This window comes from Aythya fuligula, chromosome 2, assembly GCF_009819795.1.
Source record: "Aythya fuligula isolate bAytFul2 chromosome 2, bAytFul2.pri, whole genome shotgun sequence".
In the NCBI taxonomy this organism is placed as follows: Eukaryota; Metazoa; Chordata; class Aves; order Anseriformes; family Anatidae; genus Aythya; species Aythya fuligula.
The window spans coordinates 89,918,063-89,935,183 of NC_045560.1; the positions used below are offsets into that span (position 1 = coordinate 89,918,063).

The 17,121-nt window shown below is 38.7% G+C and overlaps 1 protein-coding gene across 4 annotated transcripts in view; it reads left to right on the plus strand.

The window, feature by feature from the left end:
- FHOD3 (formin homology 2 domain containing 3) overlaps nt 1–16,371 on the plus strand; it is a 374,500-nt gene extending 358,129 nt beyond the window's left edge. Inside the window, exons 24-25 of one of the 4 annotated variants that reach the window (XM_032181589.1) lie at nt 1,201–1,362; nt 15,766–16,371. In XM_032181589.1, the coding sequence (XP_032037480.1) occupies nt 1,201–1,362; nt 15,766–15,848 (245 nt within the window). In that variant the 3' untranslated portion in view covers nt 15,849–16,371. Of the gene's footprint in view, nt 1–1,200; nt 1,363–2,164; nt 2,208–15,765 lie in introns of those variants that run through there. The other 3 variants (XM_032181586.1, XM_032181590.1, XM_032181588.1) reach the window with 3 other exon arrangements.
- Nucleotides 16,372–17,121: the final 750 nt, after the last annotated feature.

Below are 17,121 nucleotides of genomic sequence, written 5' to 3' on the forward strand. Positions count from 1 at the left end.
ACAGCCCCAATTTCAGAAGCAAGCCAACTAGCTGGAGTATGAAGATGGAATAATTCAAGCTGCTCTGCAACAAGCTGAACAGCTGAAGTAATCCACTGAATGCTAACGAGCAGCGTGTCCTGATAATGAGAGTCAGCTTGTGTTCCCCTGAAGAATAGCAGAGGCAGAGGAAGGGTGAGCCAGACAGAAGCTTGTCAGGAGCACTATCATAATAGAAATGCCCTTGACGAGAGCCAGGAGAAAAGCAGCAGAACAAAGTGCTAATCAAAGCTGTTGTTTATTGACATCATGGATGTGATATGGAGCGGTCTCGCCAGTAATTTTTTAGCTGTTTGCAATTCTACCACACCCACTCTTTTGCAAAGCTCACTGTCAGTGTCCTCAATACATACTTGCCTTCAAATTATTCAAAAAACAAAAAGCATGCGGAACAGGAGTCTGTAGTGAAGGAACCAAAAGATGTGTCTGACACACAGCTATGAGGAGTAAGCAGTGCCAGAGACTTGGGATCAGAGACATGGCTCACTTGTTTGTTTGTGGTTTTAACCAAAATTGCTTATTTAGCTTTTCAGCTTGCCAATGACTCTTGCTTTTCTGCTCATAGCAGCGTACGTGCAGTTGTGCCAGGACACATACAGCTTTGTGATGAGAAGGTGAATTCTTTCTTGTGAAAAGGAAAACTAGATATGTCTAACCACGTGTTTTCCCTTTTCCATATCCTCTTTGCACAAGCCTGTGATACAGATGCTTAGAAACAGATTGTTTCCTTCTTTTGGTAAAAAAGGACCTGTCCTGCTGATTTTCATCAATTCCTAACATGCGCCCTGTCTTCTAGTCAAAGTGTAATTGGAGCAGAGGGGAATGTGGCCACACAATACTCCAGGAATTCTCATCTCCTAGACAATCTTTAGCAGACAGTTGCCAGTTATATGGTCATGAATAAGACTCAAATGCCAAAGGGAATCAAAAGTTGTAATTGCATTTGAGCTCTCCATTCTCTGCTGATACAGCAGAGAGTCTAGGTTATTATTTAAAGATATTCTCCATTATGCAGAATGTTCTACTTTGGCTGGTTCGAAGTAGCAATGACTGGGTTGCCTTTTGCAATTCTCAAAAAATAAAAAATAAAATTGCATAACCAAAGTGACACAAAAGACTCGTGTTTTCTTTTTCCTCAATTCATTTGCTGGACTTTTCCAGGCCGTATCGGTTCATGGAACGCTGGCAATGACGATTCACCTAATGCAACGGATGATGCAGCAGATGAGATCATGGATCGCATTGTAAAGTCCGCCACCCAAGTGCCAAGCCAGCGAGCGGTGCCTAGGGAGAGAAAGCGGTCACGAGCAAATAGGAAGTCGTGTGAGTAAATGGCTATTAAACATCTCAGAATAAGCAAGCATGCACGTTATTTATGTATCTTGGTGTATGAACTTGGCCTGTACCATGCAGACATTCATTGGTAGTAGTTTGAGAGTATACTTATGATTGGCATATATTCCTCCTACTGTTGTTTCAACAATGTTGTATGCAGTGGGTGACTCTTTTCTACGGAACTTCAAATGTCCTTAGCAGTAATAGAAGAAGAATGTTTTATGGTGCTTTAGAGTTTCTCTTATGACAGTACTTACTCAAAATTAGAGAAGTCGGATCAGGACCTCAAATACTTGATGCTGCTTAAATGTCATAAGGTACTATGAACTGGCATAAAGATTAACAGTTGTATCTGTAGCTGAATTTAATCTTAAAGCAAAAAGTAGTTTGAGAGATTTCACCTTTAAAAAAATTTTTCTTTTTCATGTTATATACCATCCTTCCACAGCCCTGAAAGCAAGATGACAACTGCTGTTTGGTTGCAAAGTGGTTGTAGAGAAGCTTCCCATGGGAAGAAAAGGTTGCACTTTAATAAGGTGGTCTAGTGATGTAGTGTGTCCACAAGGCAGAGCTGTGGCACCTAAGTTCAAGCAATTTGATTTTGTGCTGTAGAAAATGCAATGCTTAAGAGGTGATGATCTTTTGAGGTTTGCTTTTTTTTTTTTCCTTATGTGCAGGGACTGCTATAATTACTGTGAGATGGATAAGTACCCAAAGGATATAAGATTTTGATGTTTAATGTCATTCAACATATGTGGCTTTTTGACTACCTTTCCATCCATCTTTTTAGCATTTCTGGGAAGTTAGGACAAAGAGGAGTCAACAACAGTGAGTGAAAAATCACACGGATTTTTTTTTTTTTTTTTTTTTTTCTGGAATTGCTCTAACAAAGTTGGTGATCAAGAACACTTGGTCTAAGCAGTAGCTGATTGCTATAAACTAGCATGTGCTGAAAGCATATTCACTTTCCCCAACATGCTAAGAAAGGAAGTTTTGCATGTGGCAAGAGTAAAAGCAAAGGCAACACTGGATAGATGAGACAGACCTTCAGAAAGGAAAATGAGCTGACACTGGATTGTCTGTCTTACTTTCTGTCATGCACTGTGCCGTACCTCCCTGTGGCATCACCTTCTGCTGCTACCCACTTCCCCCACACAGTTCCGGTGTTCTGCACGTGCTGACTGCCCTAGTTGGCTTGTGCATATGAAATAAGCCTCATGAATGTGTGACTATTTCTGTGGTTTATCTTGTGCTAAAATATTTCCTCTGTTAGCAACACTATCCTCACGCGCACACACACACACACCAGTCTTATTTCTGCTTTTTACCAGGTACCTTTTTCCCAAGGAAACACTTGCTGCAAGGAAAAAAAAAAAAGGATAATGATAATAAAAATAATATATATTTTTCCATGGAGTTGGCTTTTATCCTTATTCAGTGAAAACAGTAACAAGGATTAAGCATTTAGTAAATGTTTAGGCTGTGACTGATTTCCACTGTAATTAATCATGATAGACTCCAGCTCTTTTGCTTGTTTGTTCTTCAAGATCTGGATGAGGCTCTAAAGTGGATTAAAAGGCAGTTTCAAAACAAAAATAAAGTTCAGTAGTTTAGCATCTCTTTTAGCTGACGTATGCTGAAAGAAAGTGTGAAAGGAGAATGTCTTAATTGAACTATTTTACTGCAATAGATAGTCAATATACCTGAGAGATGAAAAATGAGGTAGTTTAACTGTAAAATACACTCAACTGGACTGGTAGTCTGGCACCTCCAGGAAATGAGCAGAGACCAGCCTTTGTCAATGCAAAATATGTGTTAAACAAGCAGAAAATCTCCCTGGTAGAAATACAATACAATTCAGGCTTCAGGCTTCCATACGCATCCTTTTGCTTAGTATTAAATCTATTTGTGAACATCAAAGTGAAACTCAGTTGTAAGGAGTGATTTTCTCTGTGCATCGTGTTGCACATGTCTAATTGCTTTCAGTGTAGAAGTGGAAATCTTGCAATGCTCACTTAAAATTCAGCAAAGGTTTTAGTGAAACTGAGTTGAATTTTGTGTCTAGCAAAATCAGAAACCCAGACTTAAATGCGTTGTATACATTTCCCATGGTTTAGGTAGAAGGATCTCATGGGCAAGGGATTTTTTTTTTTTTTTGCCATAGACAAAGACATCAAAATATGAAATAAAAATCAAGTGCTACTCAAGTCATTTATAACTAAGGGAAAACAGAAACAGGAATGTGTAAGAGGTTGTTAAATTCAATAATTAGTTGTAATGGGAAAAGAGATATTTTGATGTGTTCATTTAGCCATTTTACCTTTTGTAATTGTTGAGAAATGTGACTGTATGCTGTATGCAGAGAGCTTAGTTAGATCTTAATGATGTGGAAGAGTTTGAACTCTCAGAGCAATCATCAGAACCATAAATTGGGAGGAGAAATAAGGCAGTGAGTCATCCAACAAAAGACAGATGGAAACGTCTGTATCTCTTAGTTGAAGATGTGAAGGTTCACTGATAAATCCAGATATGACTGAAGCTGACTGAGAACTAGTAGGAAGGAATTTGTTCAGCAGGAGCTGAAATGGACTACTGAAAGCTTATGTACAGTAAGTACATGATGACTGAGTTCCTGTGATGATCTGCAGAGAGACAGAACTTTATTCTCACCAACACAGTGAAGGCTTTTAAAGACTAAATCTGACATTTAAATGTACAGTGACCAACTGGAAGTCATTGCCTCATAATGGGTGTTCAGTGACCTGCCTACCAGACATATTAGACTGGTGTTATATATGAGAAAACAACATTACAGTTGTATTCTTTCATTAGAAGCCTCAACAGAAGGCCACAGGATTGAGTGAGCCACAGAAGCTGAAATGTTCTGTCACCCCTCGAGGTGGTCGTTCAAAGACAGCTTCAAGGCAAGTTGCCATGGGAAGCTTCTGCAGTTGTTGGTTTTTTTTTGCTCTGATGTCTTTATTCTGTGTGTAAACAGACTCCAGCCTCCAGAGATATCAGTTCAGCATATTTTAAAAGCATAAAATACAAATTAGTTTGCAAATATACTGTTTCCGTTCTTGAAGATTGAGGGCAGCTTTCTGTGAGAAAGGTTTTTATAGCATTATGGTTCAACTCAGTAAAGAAATAAAAAATAATATAATTAAGATTGTCTGGTTCTTCTATAAGGTTAGGATGACCTTCAGAAACAATGTCAAAACAAACAAGGAGTGCAAAGGAAAATTGGAGTAAGGAAGTTTTAAGAATCATCATTTTATTTGATAGCCCAAATTCCAATGGATACAATTGCTAAAGATAATTTTAACAGCTTACAGAACATTACTATAGATGTTGCAACAGTTGAATTGGGGGACCAAAAAATGAAACTCCCTGTATGAGATACCACTGAGATTTCAAAAAACAACCATCAAGAAAGGAGTTTATTTAATACAAAGAGAGCTGAATTAAAAGACTAAATGCAAAGTGTATAAGCAGAGCCTGCTGTGAAGATTACAAGATGTGAGATAGGAGAGGAAATATATAAAGAAGACCAAGGCTGTTCCTAAATGGGAATTTCATACTGTGATAAACAGCCTGTGTCAATTGTTGCTGTCTGGGGAAGGAGAAAAATAAGTATTCTTTTCATGGCAGCTTTGAGACAACAGAAGACACTTAAAGATTAGGAATATCATCCATAAAAGACTTTGCTTAAGTACATCTAATGAAAAAGAACCAAAAAAGACCTCAATAGACAAGTAGGAAGTTGATGCAGTTTTCCTTTTTGTCGTGGCTGTTTATTTAGAACATCCGTCCCCTAACCTAAAATCATTCTTTCAGGACTAGCTTTTGATGGAGATGCCTTGCCATTTTTGTGTTGGTCCCATTGAACTGAACAGATCTGCCTCAGAAGTATGATACAATGCCCATGAGTCAGTGTCACAAAGATCATACTTCAGTTTACTAATAGTGAATCAGCATAAAGAGGTTATTCATACTAATTTTGGCATATGCAGCACACTACCTGGAAATGTTGAGCCAGACAGGGTAGATATCCGACCTCTGTGATTGACCATGGCAGGGCTCTGAGAAAGAGCCAAAAGTCCTAAGGTTTCATTACTTTGTTCAAATGCTGATTAAGCCACAGTGTATCACAAACAGACCATCCAACATGCAGATACCTTAAGGCAACTAGGCTAAAGCCTGAACCTGCATGTATCTTCCTCCTTTACGAAGTAATTGTTGGTATTGGCAACCTTCATATTTGAAAATGTGTTTCCTGGCTCCCTAAAGTAAAGGCAGTTGACTAAGAGTAGGGATCCCATCATGTTCTTGCTGACAAATAATTTCAGATAGCTGTGCCAAGTAGACAGGTCATCTTTAAAGACGAGTTGACCCTGAATGGTCATAGTGTAGGATTCAAGTGTGACTAGTATTTGATGGTAAGGAGCACATATTCCAGTGGTGGTTGCACTGGATTCCGCTGGAGGCACTGAATGAGAAAGTTGAATAGCAAGGGCTTGGTATTCCCCCACATTGTTTTTATCTTGGAACACCTCTGTGTGTGTGCGCTCTGATTTCTCTTAGATTTTATTAAAATTAAAAATCAACTTTAGATTTGTGCTGGAGAATTGGGCTTGGAGCAGATAATTAAATCAGAATTTAATCCAACATTTGAATGCAATGACTTGATTCAAATAATTTGTGAAGTTTAAGAAAGGAGACAGGACGGACATGATAACACCTTGTTCTTTTATTTGGTGTTGGAATCATATGTTAGTCCAATAATATATACCCTGTGACTTACCTCTGGGGTATGGAAACATCTCATAAGGATTTATTGATTTATTTGCATAACGACTTGTGGGGAGTAAAAAATCTTGCAGTCTTTATGCAGAAATGGATCTGAGGCATGACTCAAGTAATCTGTGAGACTCATACAAGGGGACTGTGGAGGAGGTAGGAATTGAACTGAGATTATCTGAATCCTAGACAAATAAGCTCAGAGCTGATGGATTAAATTTAACAACAGAACATCCCAGGTCAGGTATTTAAATACGAAATTCCACCTTCAGTAAAAGTGAAATAGGAGTTAGCATGCTGCAGTCATGTGCCAAAATAATGGTAAAATCTCTGCCAAAGGACCAGGCTTGGAGACAAGCTTGGAGACAAGCTTTAGACAAGTTTTAGTAACACATTCACTGCTGCTTTGAAATAAACATATTTATAAGCAAACAAAATAATGGGTGGGAGCCTATTTGAATCCAGAGGTGTGTAACTTTTGTTTGGAAATCATAGGGTGCTTCAGTTAACTTTTTCTCCTTTTCTTTGTTTTTTCATGATTTTTCATTTTCATGTCTCTCCACTTACTTTTTCTGGCTATGAGAAGATACAGAAGTGCCAAAATACCAGGAGGGAGACTGTTCTTCTGGTATTTATAGCCTGACTAAAAGCAGGAGTTAATGGAAATTATGCTTAAAAAATATATACAAAAAGAAAGTCTATATAGAATACCTTAAAGGCAAGCAACTTTACTTAGAATTTGCAGCTAATTATTTAGGATTTGAGTAACTGAATCCTATCAGGAGCTAGAGGAGGTGTAGAGTAATCTAGAATAATCACTTATATTATAAGTGATACTTATTTAGCAACAATTCTTTGCATTTAGAAAAAGTAAATGTTTCGTAGATGGTATTCAGTATCAAGGCAGTTCGTCCTCACACAAAGTACTGAGCCTTCAGAAGGTCAATACCCAGTTAATAAAAATCCAGTTATTGGATGAAAACACAGTGTGAGATAAAGCACTTAAAACTCTGGCAGCTGGAAAGTTAGCTCCACTGGGTGCCAAGATAGCTAGTGTCTTTTGGATGCCTTTTAGTAGTACATTCTTTCAGCCATAGGATGGCAAGATCTTTGCAAGACTTAAAGAATCAAACTCAGTGGTCTACAATTAAAAAAAAAAAAGAAAGAAAAAAGACAATAAAAAGTATTAATACTAATTAATATGAATGAATAATGCATACAGCTGACCACAGTAGGTGGTAGCAATGGATGTAACGAGTGTGAGGCCTATATAGTCCCATGTCTCAGCTGTGCAAGAGGCCAACATAAACAGCTGTAGGGAAGAGAACCAGAGGAGCAGGGTAATTCTGTGCAGTCCTACGTGAGATATCCTACAAAACAAAAGGTTTTCTGAAAGCCTGGTTTAAAAGTCTAGTAAAAAATTATCTGTAAAAGAAGCTTAAATTCATTTTCCAGTCGCTGCTTCAGAGGAATCTGAGTCGTTTCCGTAATTAATTTTATTCTGATACAAGGTACTTGCTCTTGGGCTCATATCCTCAAACTTTCTCCTCGAAGCAGCTTTATCATTCTTATATAAGGAAAGTCAGATATAAAACTAACCTAGCCCGTACCATTAAAATCTACAGTACATTCCTTAACTTGATCAGAGTTCATTGCATAGATCATTGTATAGTTCATTGCAGAGATCATTGCATAGACCTAGGATATCAGAATTCAAAATGTGATTTATTTACCAAAAAAAAAAAAAAAAAAAAAGGTACTTTTTGTCCCCATAGGGAGAAGACAGAGATATTGAGCACTATACAGACATTCACATTTTACATTAACAGAAGCACAGAGGAGATGTTGTAGGTACAAGGAGGAAACTGCTGCTGCAGTGAATTGTCCCTAGCGATATTAGAGTGACCACCACTTTGTGTGATTAAATGCCTTGCCCAGACATGCTACTCTGTGGAGGACGAGGTGACCACAGCTCAGATTTTGGTCTGAGCAAAGAGTACATCCTGGTAGCAGGTGAAGCATGTCCCAGCAGGATTCCACAGCTGGCTATTAGCCAGACCATTGCCGCATCCTTGTGCTGTGTCACAGCCACTGGGAGAACAAAAAAGAAGTGAGTGGTCTGCAACCTCCACTGCACTTTTAGACTAACACTTGCAGGTGCTGGAATTGCTCTGGGTATCTCTTCTCAGCCAAATGGCACTTTCTTTATTGCAAGAAAGAAGCAAAAGTAATGTGAGAGAAACTGACAAGCAGTGAGCAGTTGGTAAAAAACAAGTAATGTCAGTATATGCAGGAGCTGTTCATGTTCTCTGGTTGCAGAAGTTTTGTATTGAAATCTTAATTTCAAATACTTTTGTTTTGATTTACACTTTTGGTACTTTTCCAAGTGTAGTTCAGTAGAAAAAGTTAATTTTACATCATTAGTTTGTATCTTCCATGAGATACAAATAGGTGATCTCACTTTTACCAGTTTGCTTTTCACTGTGTCGGTGAATTCATTTATATTACCCTGTTTACTTTTTAGTTGTCATATCATACTGGTACATGTCAAGGCTTTTGAATTCTTGTTACAGGATTCATTCCCAAAATTGGGATAGTTAAGTTTTGAGTACTAAAAAACTAATAGACGGTTGAGTTGCGCAGTGTTAGCCTAAAGTTGATAGGATAAGTATTTTGTTTCGTTTCTTTCTGTGATAAAATGTCTTTCAAGTTTACTAATGGTCAGCAGTATACTCTTTATATACATCTTTCCTTCCTGAAAGATTATTATTTTCAGCATCCAAGTAAGAAATCAGAAGCAGTGAGATGATGGCTGACAAGATCACACTGTTGTTATGGAAAGCACATATGTTTCCAAGACCAGGAAAAGATAAGGAAGTACAAGGTTGCTTTTCAAGTCTTATTACAAAATAAGTGCATTGACAGAAGCGATCTCTCCTGGAGCTTTCCAAGAGACCATCGTGATACCACAGCTGCCAAAGAGAGCCCTCTGCTGCCATGAAGAAGTTTAACACGAGGATCTCTGAAGGCAGGAATCTTAACTACGCTTGAATGCGAGTGTCAAATGCATTTGGAGGGAAGTCTTGTTAGGAGATAAAAATACGGTCTACACAAAGCTACTTTGAATTTGTCTTTCCTAAACAACATGTCAAAAAGTTTGTATATATGTGTATATATATATATATATATATATATAATTTTTTTTTATGGCTTCCTCTGTGGAGAATTATACCACCTCATTAGCACAACTACAAGATTCTTGTGATCATAGTTGTTGTTTTTTTTTAATCTGATGGGTTTGTAGAACTGATCCCCTCTGCTGCTGTATTTGCCAGCACGGATTCCCGAAGGGGATAATGGATTTGCGTTCCCCAGAACCCGTCTGTTCAAACATGGTCACACTGCTCTGCCAAGTCACTCCTGAGCAGACAGCGCTGTGTTTATAAGCCTGAGCTACCCGCTTAGTGAAAGTCTATTACCTAATAATATATCACTTTAAAATAGACTGCGAGGCATTTTAAAATTTGAAATGGAATTTAAAGGCTGCATGCCCAAAGCACTTGTGTTAGATGGCTTACTTTCTGTATCCTATTTCCTGCCTTTTTTGTCCTGTGCATCGTTAATGTATAGTCTAGTTTTATATAGTGCTTACATTCAGACTCAATTGTTTTTGAGGTCTGTGCTCTCGATGCTTCACATATTAATAGTGATTGATGAAATTAAGTGGGAGAAATGAGGAAAGGGATGGCAGCAGGATTGCATCTAGTTGTAACTTTTTACAATGGCATTCAGAGAAGTCCTAAAGATTAGAGTGGGTGGTTTTGTATTTGTTTCTTTTTGTCTTGGAAAGTTTTTGAGGAAAGAGTTATTCTCTTTACTGTTGGCACTGTACAAATGGTGACGTGAAATACACAAAGCTGGAAACCCAGTTAATTCAACACTCAGTTTCAACTGCATGTCAAGTATTGCTTGAAAAGCAGTATCTTCATGTTCTCTAAAGCAGTGTTACTTTTTGTTCCTTAAAATGTAACCCACCTACAGATGAAATTCAAGTTAAGCTTTTCATGCAGAACATGCCACTTTGTTCATTTCCACTGCTATGCTCCTCTTTATGTCACCGACAACATATATTACACCAGGAGGTGGCTGAACTATGGTTTCTTCTTAGGACTTGTGCCATCTGTGAAGCCAAGCTGCAGGGCAGCCATACATTGTTTCCTGGAGCTTTCTGTGCCACTCACCCAGGCCAAGACCACATATAAGTTGGCTGTACTTCTTAAGAAAGGTGCTTTATAAATCCAAAAATTCACCTACAAATCCCTGTGAGAAAATCTCGACACATAATTTTTTTAGGCATCTATGCCTGCTAATACTAAGCAATGATAATTGCATAATAGGCATAAGCATGGTTTATATAGACAATGACATAAAAAAAAAAAAAAAAAAAAAAAAAAAAACACAAATGCAGGAAAAGATTAACAGGAAAGAATGTGATCAAGGGTGTCTGGGTTAAACTTTTGTGTTGCAAATTGCGATTGCTGGACTCTTCAGAGTAAAGTCCAAGACAGTATATTGAATATAAGAGAAAATAGACTGAGCACACAAGCTGTGAGTAGAAAGGTAACAGAAAAAACTATGAAATATGAAATGAAACAATATGATGGGGCTGGTATATATTGTCTCTTACAACCTGCTTTCTTGTTCTCCTTGTTGTGTATTTTACGGCCACCTAGAATTTTCTTTGTGCCAAATCAGCAAGTAGCAGCTGCATTACCTGGGCTGTTGAGCCCAGAGGAAAGTTCTGCGGCTGTCACATCTTTTTACAGTAGGAAGGACACTAATTCTGTGACTGCTCAAGCAGGAAAATGAGCCCATCTATGCATGGAACATCCTGCATTTCAGATGACTTGTCCATTCAAGTGTTGTGAACATAGATGCCAAAAGCCATTGTAAGTGTAAGAATAAATGGCACCAGCAAGATTGTTCTTTACTGTTTGTTGCATCTTAAAGAAAACAAACAAAAAGAAAATAGTAGGAGGAGGGGAAATCAGGAATGCTATTTGTCCTTTAAAAAACAATCAACCCCTAGATAATAATATTCTTTAACAAATCTACACTTAGGGAATCACTTTTTTTTTCTTCTAGATATCCGCAGTGTTCTGTGAGGGCTGTATATCTGTGCAGATGCTGACCCAACAGGCACAGTCAAATTCATTGGGTTCCTCATAAGCACGCTCTATTCTGCCAGGATTTAAAATAAATTTTTAGATTTCCTGATTAGCAAAGAATATCATACCCTCTGACCCCATAAAAACAACATTTGGTTTCTTGCTTATGGGATCTCAGCAGTCCTTGATTGTGACAAGAGTAAAAGTTATTTTCTGTCTATGTTATGTTTCTTTAGCAAACGTTTTAAAAATTGCTTAAAGAACCTAAAAGGTCATTTGAAAGCCTTATTTTTATTGTCACTGCCTCCAAAATACATTCCATAACTCAGTTTAATGTGATCTGCAGCAGGCCAAGAGTTTTACAAGCCAAGATATTATGTCTAGTCCAGTTAGAGACACGACAGAGTTCAATGAAGAGGGGAGAATGAAGATCTAGTTTGAGAAATGTAATTTTGCAACGTCTATAAAACATGGAAGGAAAATATCTCTCTGCATTCAGTTCTGATGACTGAACGTGTCCCTGACCTCTCCTAATGTGAAGGAACCCTACCAAATGCATTATGAGGAAATAGAAGAAAGTCTGAGGACATCTGTTTAGCAGCATGTCAAGACAAGGTTTGCCCACCTCCCTGAGTAGTTCTTGCTCCTGTAGATAACTCAGCCACCTTCTGGCTTCATCATCCACAAGACCTCACAGCCCACAAGCCAGTGCAGAGAGTAGTGAGAAGCTCTCTTGTGCCGCTACTGATGCTGCATCCATCAGCTCTACTGTCAGATGAGGAAATGTACTGTAATTTGCACATACTATATATAATTTTCTTACAAAGATACCCTCTATCAGGATGCTTCCATCTCCCTAAGTGCAAAGTTCTGCAAACTGCAAGTGGATTCATCTATGTCAGGTTGGCCTTTGGCATTATAGGAGCCAGAAGTCACTCATTTGAGTCTGGACATGATTTCTGTCAGCTGTTACCCTTCAGGTTGCTTGTTGGCGGTGGACAGCTTTAATCTAGCAAGTAGTCGCAGTTCTCTGCAGTATTTGGCCTCACATGCTTAGTTTATACAAGTCAGCAGCTGACTGTGTTTATGGGAACCATTCTGTCACTGGCAAGTTTCTTCACATCTTTGCTTTTTATTAACCATTTTCTTGACAGTCTCATTGTGACTGCCAAGCTCTTGCATTGTTTGGGGCTGTTTCCTCAGAACTGCTGACCTTAAAAGCTCAGGTCAACGAGATGTCTTAAATCCAAGTTATCTTTCTCTGTATTACAGGGGGAGAACTGAGATAACTTAGATCAGCTGAGGGTTTCAAAGAGATTCTTTTGCTTAATTACTACTGTATGTGTCCCGGCAATTCACTGAGTGTCGTCATTCCTTCCTGCTTTGCAGTGACAAAAAAAAGTACAAACCCGGGGTTGGTGTCCATTGTGTGTCATGTGGCAAACCCAGCACAGGGCACTGGCCCTTGTCACACACTGCACACAGTATTTTTTTTAAGTCATCCAGAGGTTATTTGCAAGGCTCTCAGACTAAGACTTCATTCAGTAGGTCTGCCTCTGGAGATTCAGAGAGAAGTCTTGTTTATGTAAAGAAAACTCCTCTGTTTCCTACTTTTTTTTTTTTTTGGTTGGTTGGTTGGTTCGTTTTTTTTTGTTTGTTTGTTTGTTTTTGCTGTTTTTTTTTTTTTTCCATGAAGATGGTTTCAGCTGTGGTATTGTAGCACTGGCTATGATTTCTGAAAGTAAACTCATGAAAGTTTCTTCAAAGAGACCAGTGCGCTATTGTAAATCTGTTTGCCTTTTCCTAGTAAACTAGTAAGCAATTCCGTAACTTGGGCTGACGGAGGAATTTAAACAGCTGTGTTCTGCTTGGTGAAAGTTACAGAGGCACACGTTTTCCTTTCCAGTCACATATGTGCAGTAGTAATTGCACTGGCCTAAAGAAGGTTGATCCAAATTTACTTTGGCATAAATAAGACCAGGATTTGGCTTGTTCTGGTACCTGGCCACCATTAGCAGAGTATCTCAGTCCCTACCAAATATTTAAAAATAGGGATAAAAATTGCCTGTTCTCTCACTCGTCATGTCATACCATCTGACAAGAACAATAACTTGGTTTTACAGTGGTGGTTGTGCTCAGATTGTGAAAGGGAGTGAATGGCTGCGGTCTGAGTGTATCAGGGATGTGTGCGAGAGCAGTCCTGAATACATTTGCTTTGCAAATTTGTTCTGCATTCAGTCTGCCTGTACTGGGAAGAGGTAATGTTGTCGAGGCAGTCATCTGGTGAAAGTTTTGTCTCTTGTACTCATGTTTTGTTGTTTTTTTTTTTTTCTACAAGAGACAGTTTCCTTGCTTCAACAATATGGCTGTTGTGGGATAGTTCATGTTTACAGAGGAAGAGCAATTTCTTAGTGAGCAATGTCGAAATGCATTTTGAGTCTAAGTAAACTTTCAGTTGTTCTCGGAAAGCTCTTCTTAAAAATCACCAAGTATCAGGCTATTTTAATACCACTCCGCTGTTGGTGGCCAAGCTAGCTATGGTGCCTTCTTTGGCTGCATGCTATACAGCAAAAAAATATGTTCAGGAGAGAGGCAGTGTAGGCAATTAACCAGGTGAACAGCTCAGGGAAATCTTTGTTTTTAATGGGGGAAAATTTTCTGCTGCAGCTTTCTTGTATCTGTTCTTTCGCGCCTGGTGTATTTCATTTTGATGTAGAAATAAGCATTGTATGATTCACTGAGGCCGTAAGGCCTTAGGGTCTTACGCTCAAATCTGGAAGTGAACATTTGTCACTCTAGATATGTGTATATCAAATCTGAGAAATACAAGAGTGCCAGTGACAAGGACTCATTCAAAACAGTTGAGTATTCAACCAACACCATGGAGACCCAAAGCGTTTTGCTCTTCTGGTAGCACTTGTTTAGTCTTTCTTAATCTTGGCTTTATCAGTTGCAGTTAACACTGTGCAGCTTTAAGCTAAGCATTGTTAAACTTGGAAGATGTTGCTGATCTGTATTGTAGGAAAAAGCGATTATCAAAAAAGGCTCCATACAGATTCCTGTGATCTTTAGTAATTATGCAAACACTGCAGGAGAAAGGAGACAATCTTGAAGGAAATCTTTCAAGTAAGTGTTTGGTAATGGTGAAACGATTGTACTTGTAGCACTCTAAGTTCACTTCATTTCAGTAATTGATGGAAATAGTAGATCATATTCATCTTACCTGCATGGTATCAAGTGTTCAACCATGCTGTGTTTTCCCTTTCTGTTAAGTCCTTGCTTTCTGTACCGATCCATTCACTCCTCTCTCTCCTGCTAGATCCTTGAATGTGACCACCCAGTTTCAGTTCCATGCAGTAAATATCTTCACAAATTAGAGGTCTTAACTATGTTAGATGACAGCAATGCAAGAAGTTCTTAACCACTGTCTGCAATTCGTTTCTCTAGAGTTTCCTCTAGACTTCAGTATTTTGGGACTTCAAATGTATTTTGTTTAACATGGTCACTGTTTATGCTTTGCATGCAGCTTAAACTTTTAAACATGCATTTTGTACTTAAAGAATAGCAAATTATGGCTCAAACACCTCGTTTGCATCTTGAGCTAAAACGCATTCACCTGGAAATCTTGGCAATAGAAAAACAAAGACTGTGTGTGCAGTCACATAGTCACTTATTTCTGAATAAAGAATGAAAATGCAAATTTTAAAAGTTTGTGTTGTGGCTACTGTTCAGAACACTTCATAGCAAGTTAAGAAACAAAAATTTGACCCAGATTTATTGTTTAAATTCGTCTAAAATGCTGAACAAATGGCTACTAATGACAAAGATGGTACAGATGGGGCTAGGGTAGGGGAACATTACAGAAGAAAGCGGAGTGTGTACGAGCACTGTATTTATAATGATTTGAATTGACTACAAAATTATCATATTTTAATATTTTAAGTTTAAGGGGTTTATGTTTACACCTTGAAAGGTTCACGTAGAATTTAATAGTGATAAATTCAATTGAGATCTATAAAGATCCAAAAGCTCTTTTAAAAATTCTGTATGAGATAATAGGGCGTATAGTACTTTCTATGGACAGAGAAGCCACTGATGCAATTTCAGAGAAGAAAAAGAATCTAAAAATGCTGGGTTATTTCCTTAGAAATCTTTGTTGTCTAAATGTCAAATGACAGATGGCTATTTGCCTGACATTTTGGAGTTGCTGGGTAATTGATGGTCCCCTTGATTTGGCGTAGGGCATTACTCTGTATTTCTGAACTTGAGAACCTGAGTACATAGCAACTCTGGATTAGATTCAGCATGCAAAGTAAGTGTTTTTCAGCTGAAAGTCTTGTGTAATTGCCGCTTCTAATTGTTTGCATTTTCTTTTGTTTTATTATTTGTATTTTGCCTGCTTTTGGAACGTATGGCCACGCAGTGAGAAGGACACTAAAGAGCGGACTGACCCCGGAAGAAGCCAAAGCACTGGGCCTCATCAGCACCTCCGAGATGCAGGTTTGACGTCCCAGAGGTGGCAACAAGAAGAGCCGTCATCCGAAACACACAGGCTGACAACCCTTTGGTGTGGCGCTGTCCTGCCAGCCTTGTCTGCTGCTCCCAACGTCCCGTCCTCCATTAGTTCGATGTTAATAAGCAACACAAAGCAGAACGCCACCAGCAGGGCAGAAGAAGGGTGAGCCGCAGCCCAGCACGACATCCTGACAAGTAGCTGAGGAAGCATATGAGTGCTTGTAGGTGAAACTTCGTGCCTGCTTCCCTGGTGGCGTGGGTAGGAGGGGGCTCTCTCTGAGTTATCTGTCACTATGTAAGCTGTGTTTGCGTTGGCTTTCCTTGTGCCCTGTTTTAGTCATTGTAAATGTATGGCATTTTGTCAATGCAAGGAACAGTCCTTAAAGAGGCAAAATAACTCCTGTTACAGTGACCCCAATTTTCCTGAAGCAGATTCATTAAGCAAAGACACGCAGTCTGTGCAACCCTGTGGTGTTTTTTTTTTTTTCTATTTTATTTTATTTCTATTTTTTATTTTGCCACCAAAGAATGTAAAAAATGTATGTGTACCTTTGTATATGTACAGAATGAATGTGTGGATATGTGTGTGTGTATCTCTACACATACAGTCATGGTGTGAAGTCATGCTCCTGCTGAAGCTAGCTGGACCATGATTGTCACTCTGGGGCCTTACCGTTCCACCTGGACAGGAGGAAAAGAATGTCTTTTTGTAGGAACTCAGAGTTTTTCAAAGGGATTCATCCTGTGGGGCAGGAGATGGCCTGCAGTACAAGTGGAAAGTTTAGGATCCCAAATTCATGTGTATTAATACACACTCATACTGTACATAGCACCATGCGCACAGAGGAGAGGTCGCAGAATACTTTCCTCTCGATGAGCTTTGGCTATGCTTTCCATTTGTACAGTTTCAAAGAAAACTATGCCAACAATTTACACACTTGATAAATGCATTCAGACGGTAAGATCAAGAAGTTTTGTTCACTTGCCTGTGCCCTTCATGCTGCTTTTCTCTGCTGCAAGATAATGTGGTGGTGATTTTATTTCAAAGTAATTGATCTGAATATGAAATGGCCCTGCTAAAAGCCTGCTGTGTTTTTGCTGTTCTCTACTCTTTGTTTTGTGATTATCCTTGATGCAAGTGGAGAGGGTACCCCAGTGAACACTCCAAAATGCTTGCCCTTATCTCGCTGTTTGATAACCGACTTTTGTAATTGCCCTCAGCATGTGTATTTGAAGAACCTTTAGTCAACTCATCTGCCTTTAA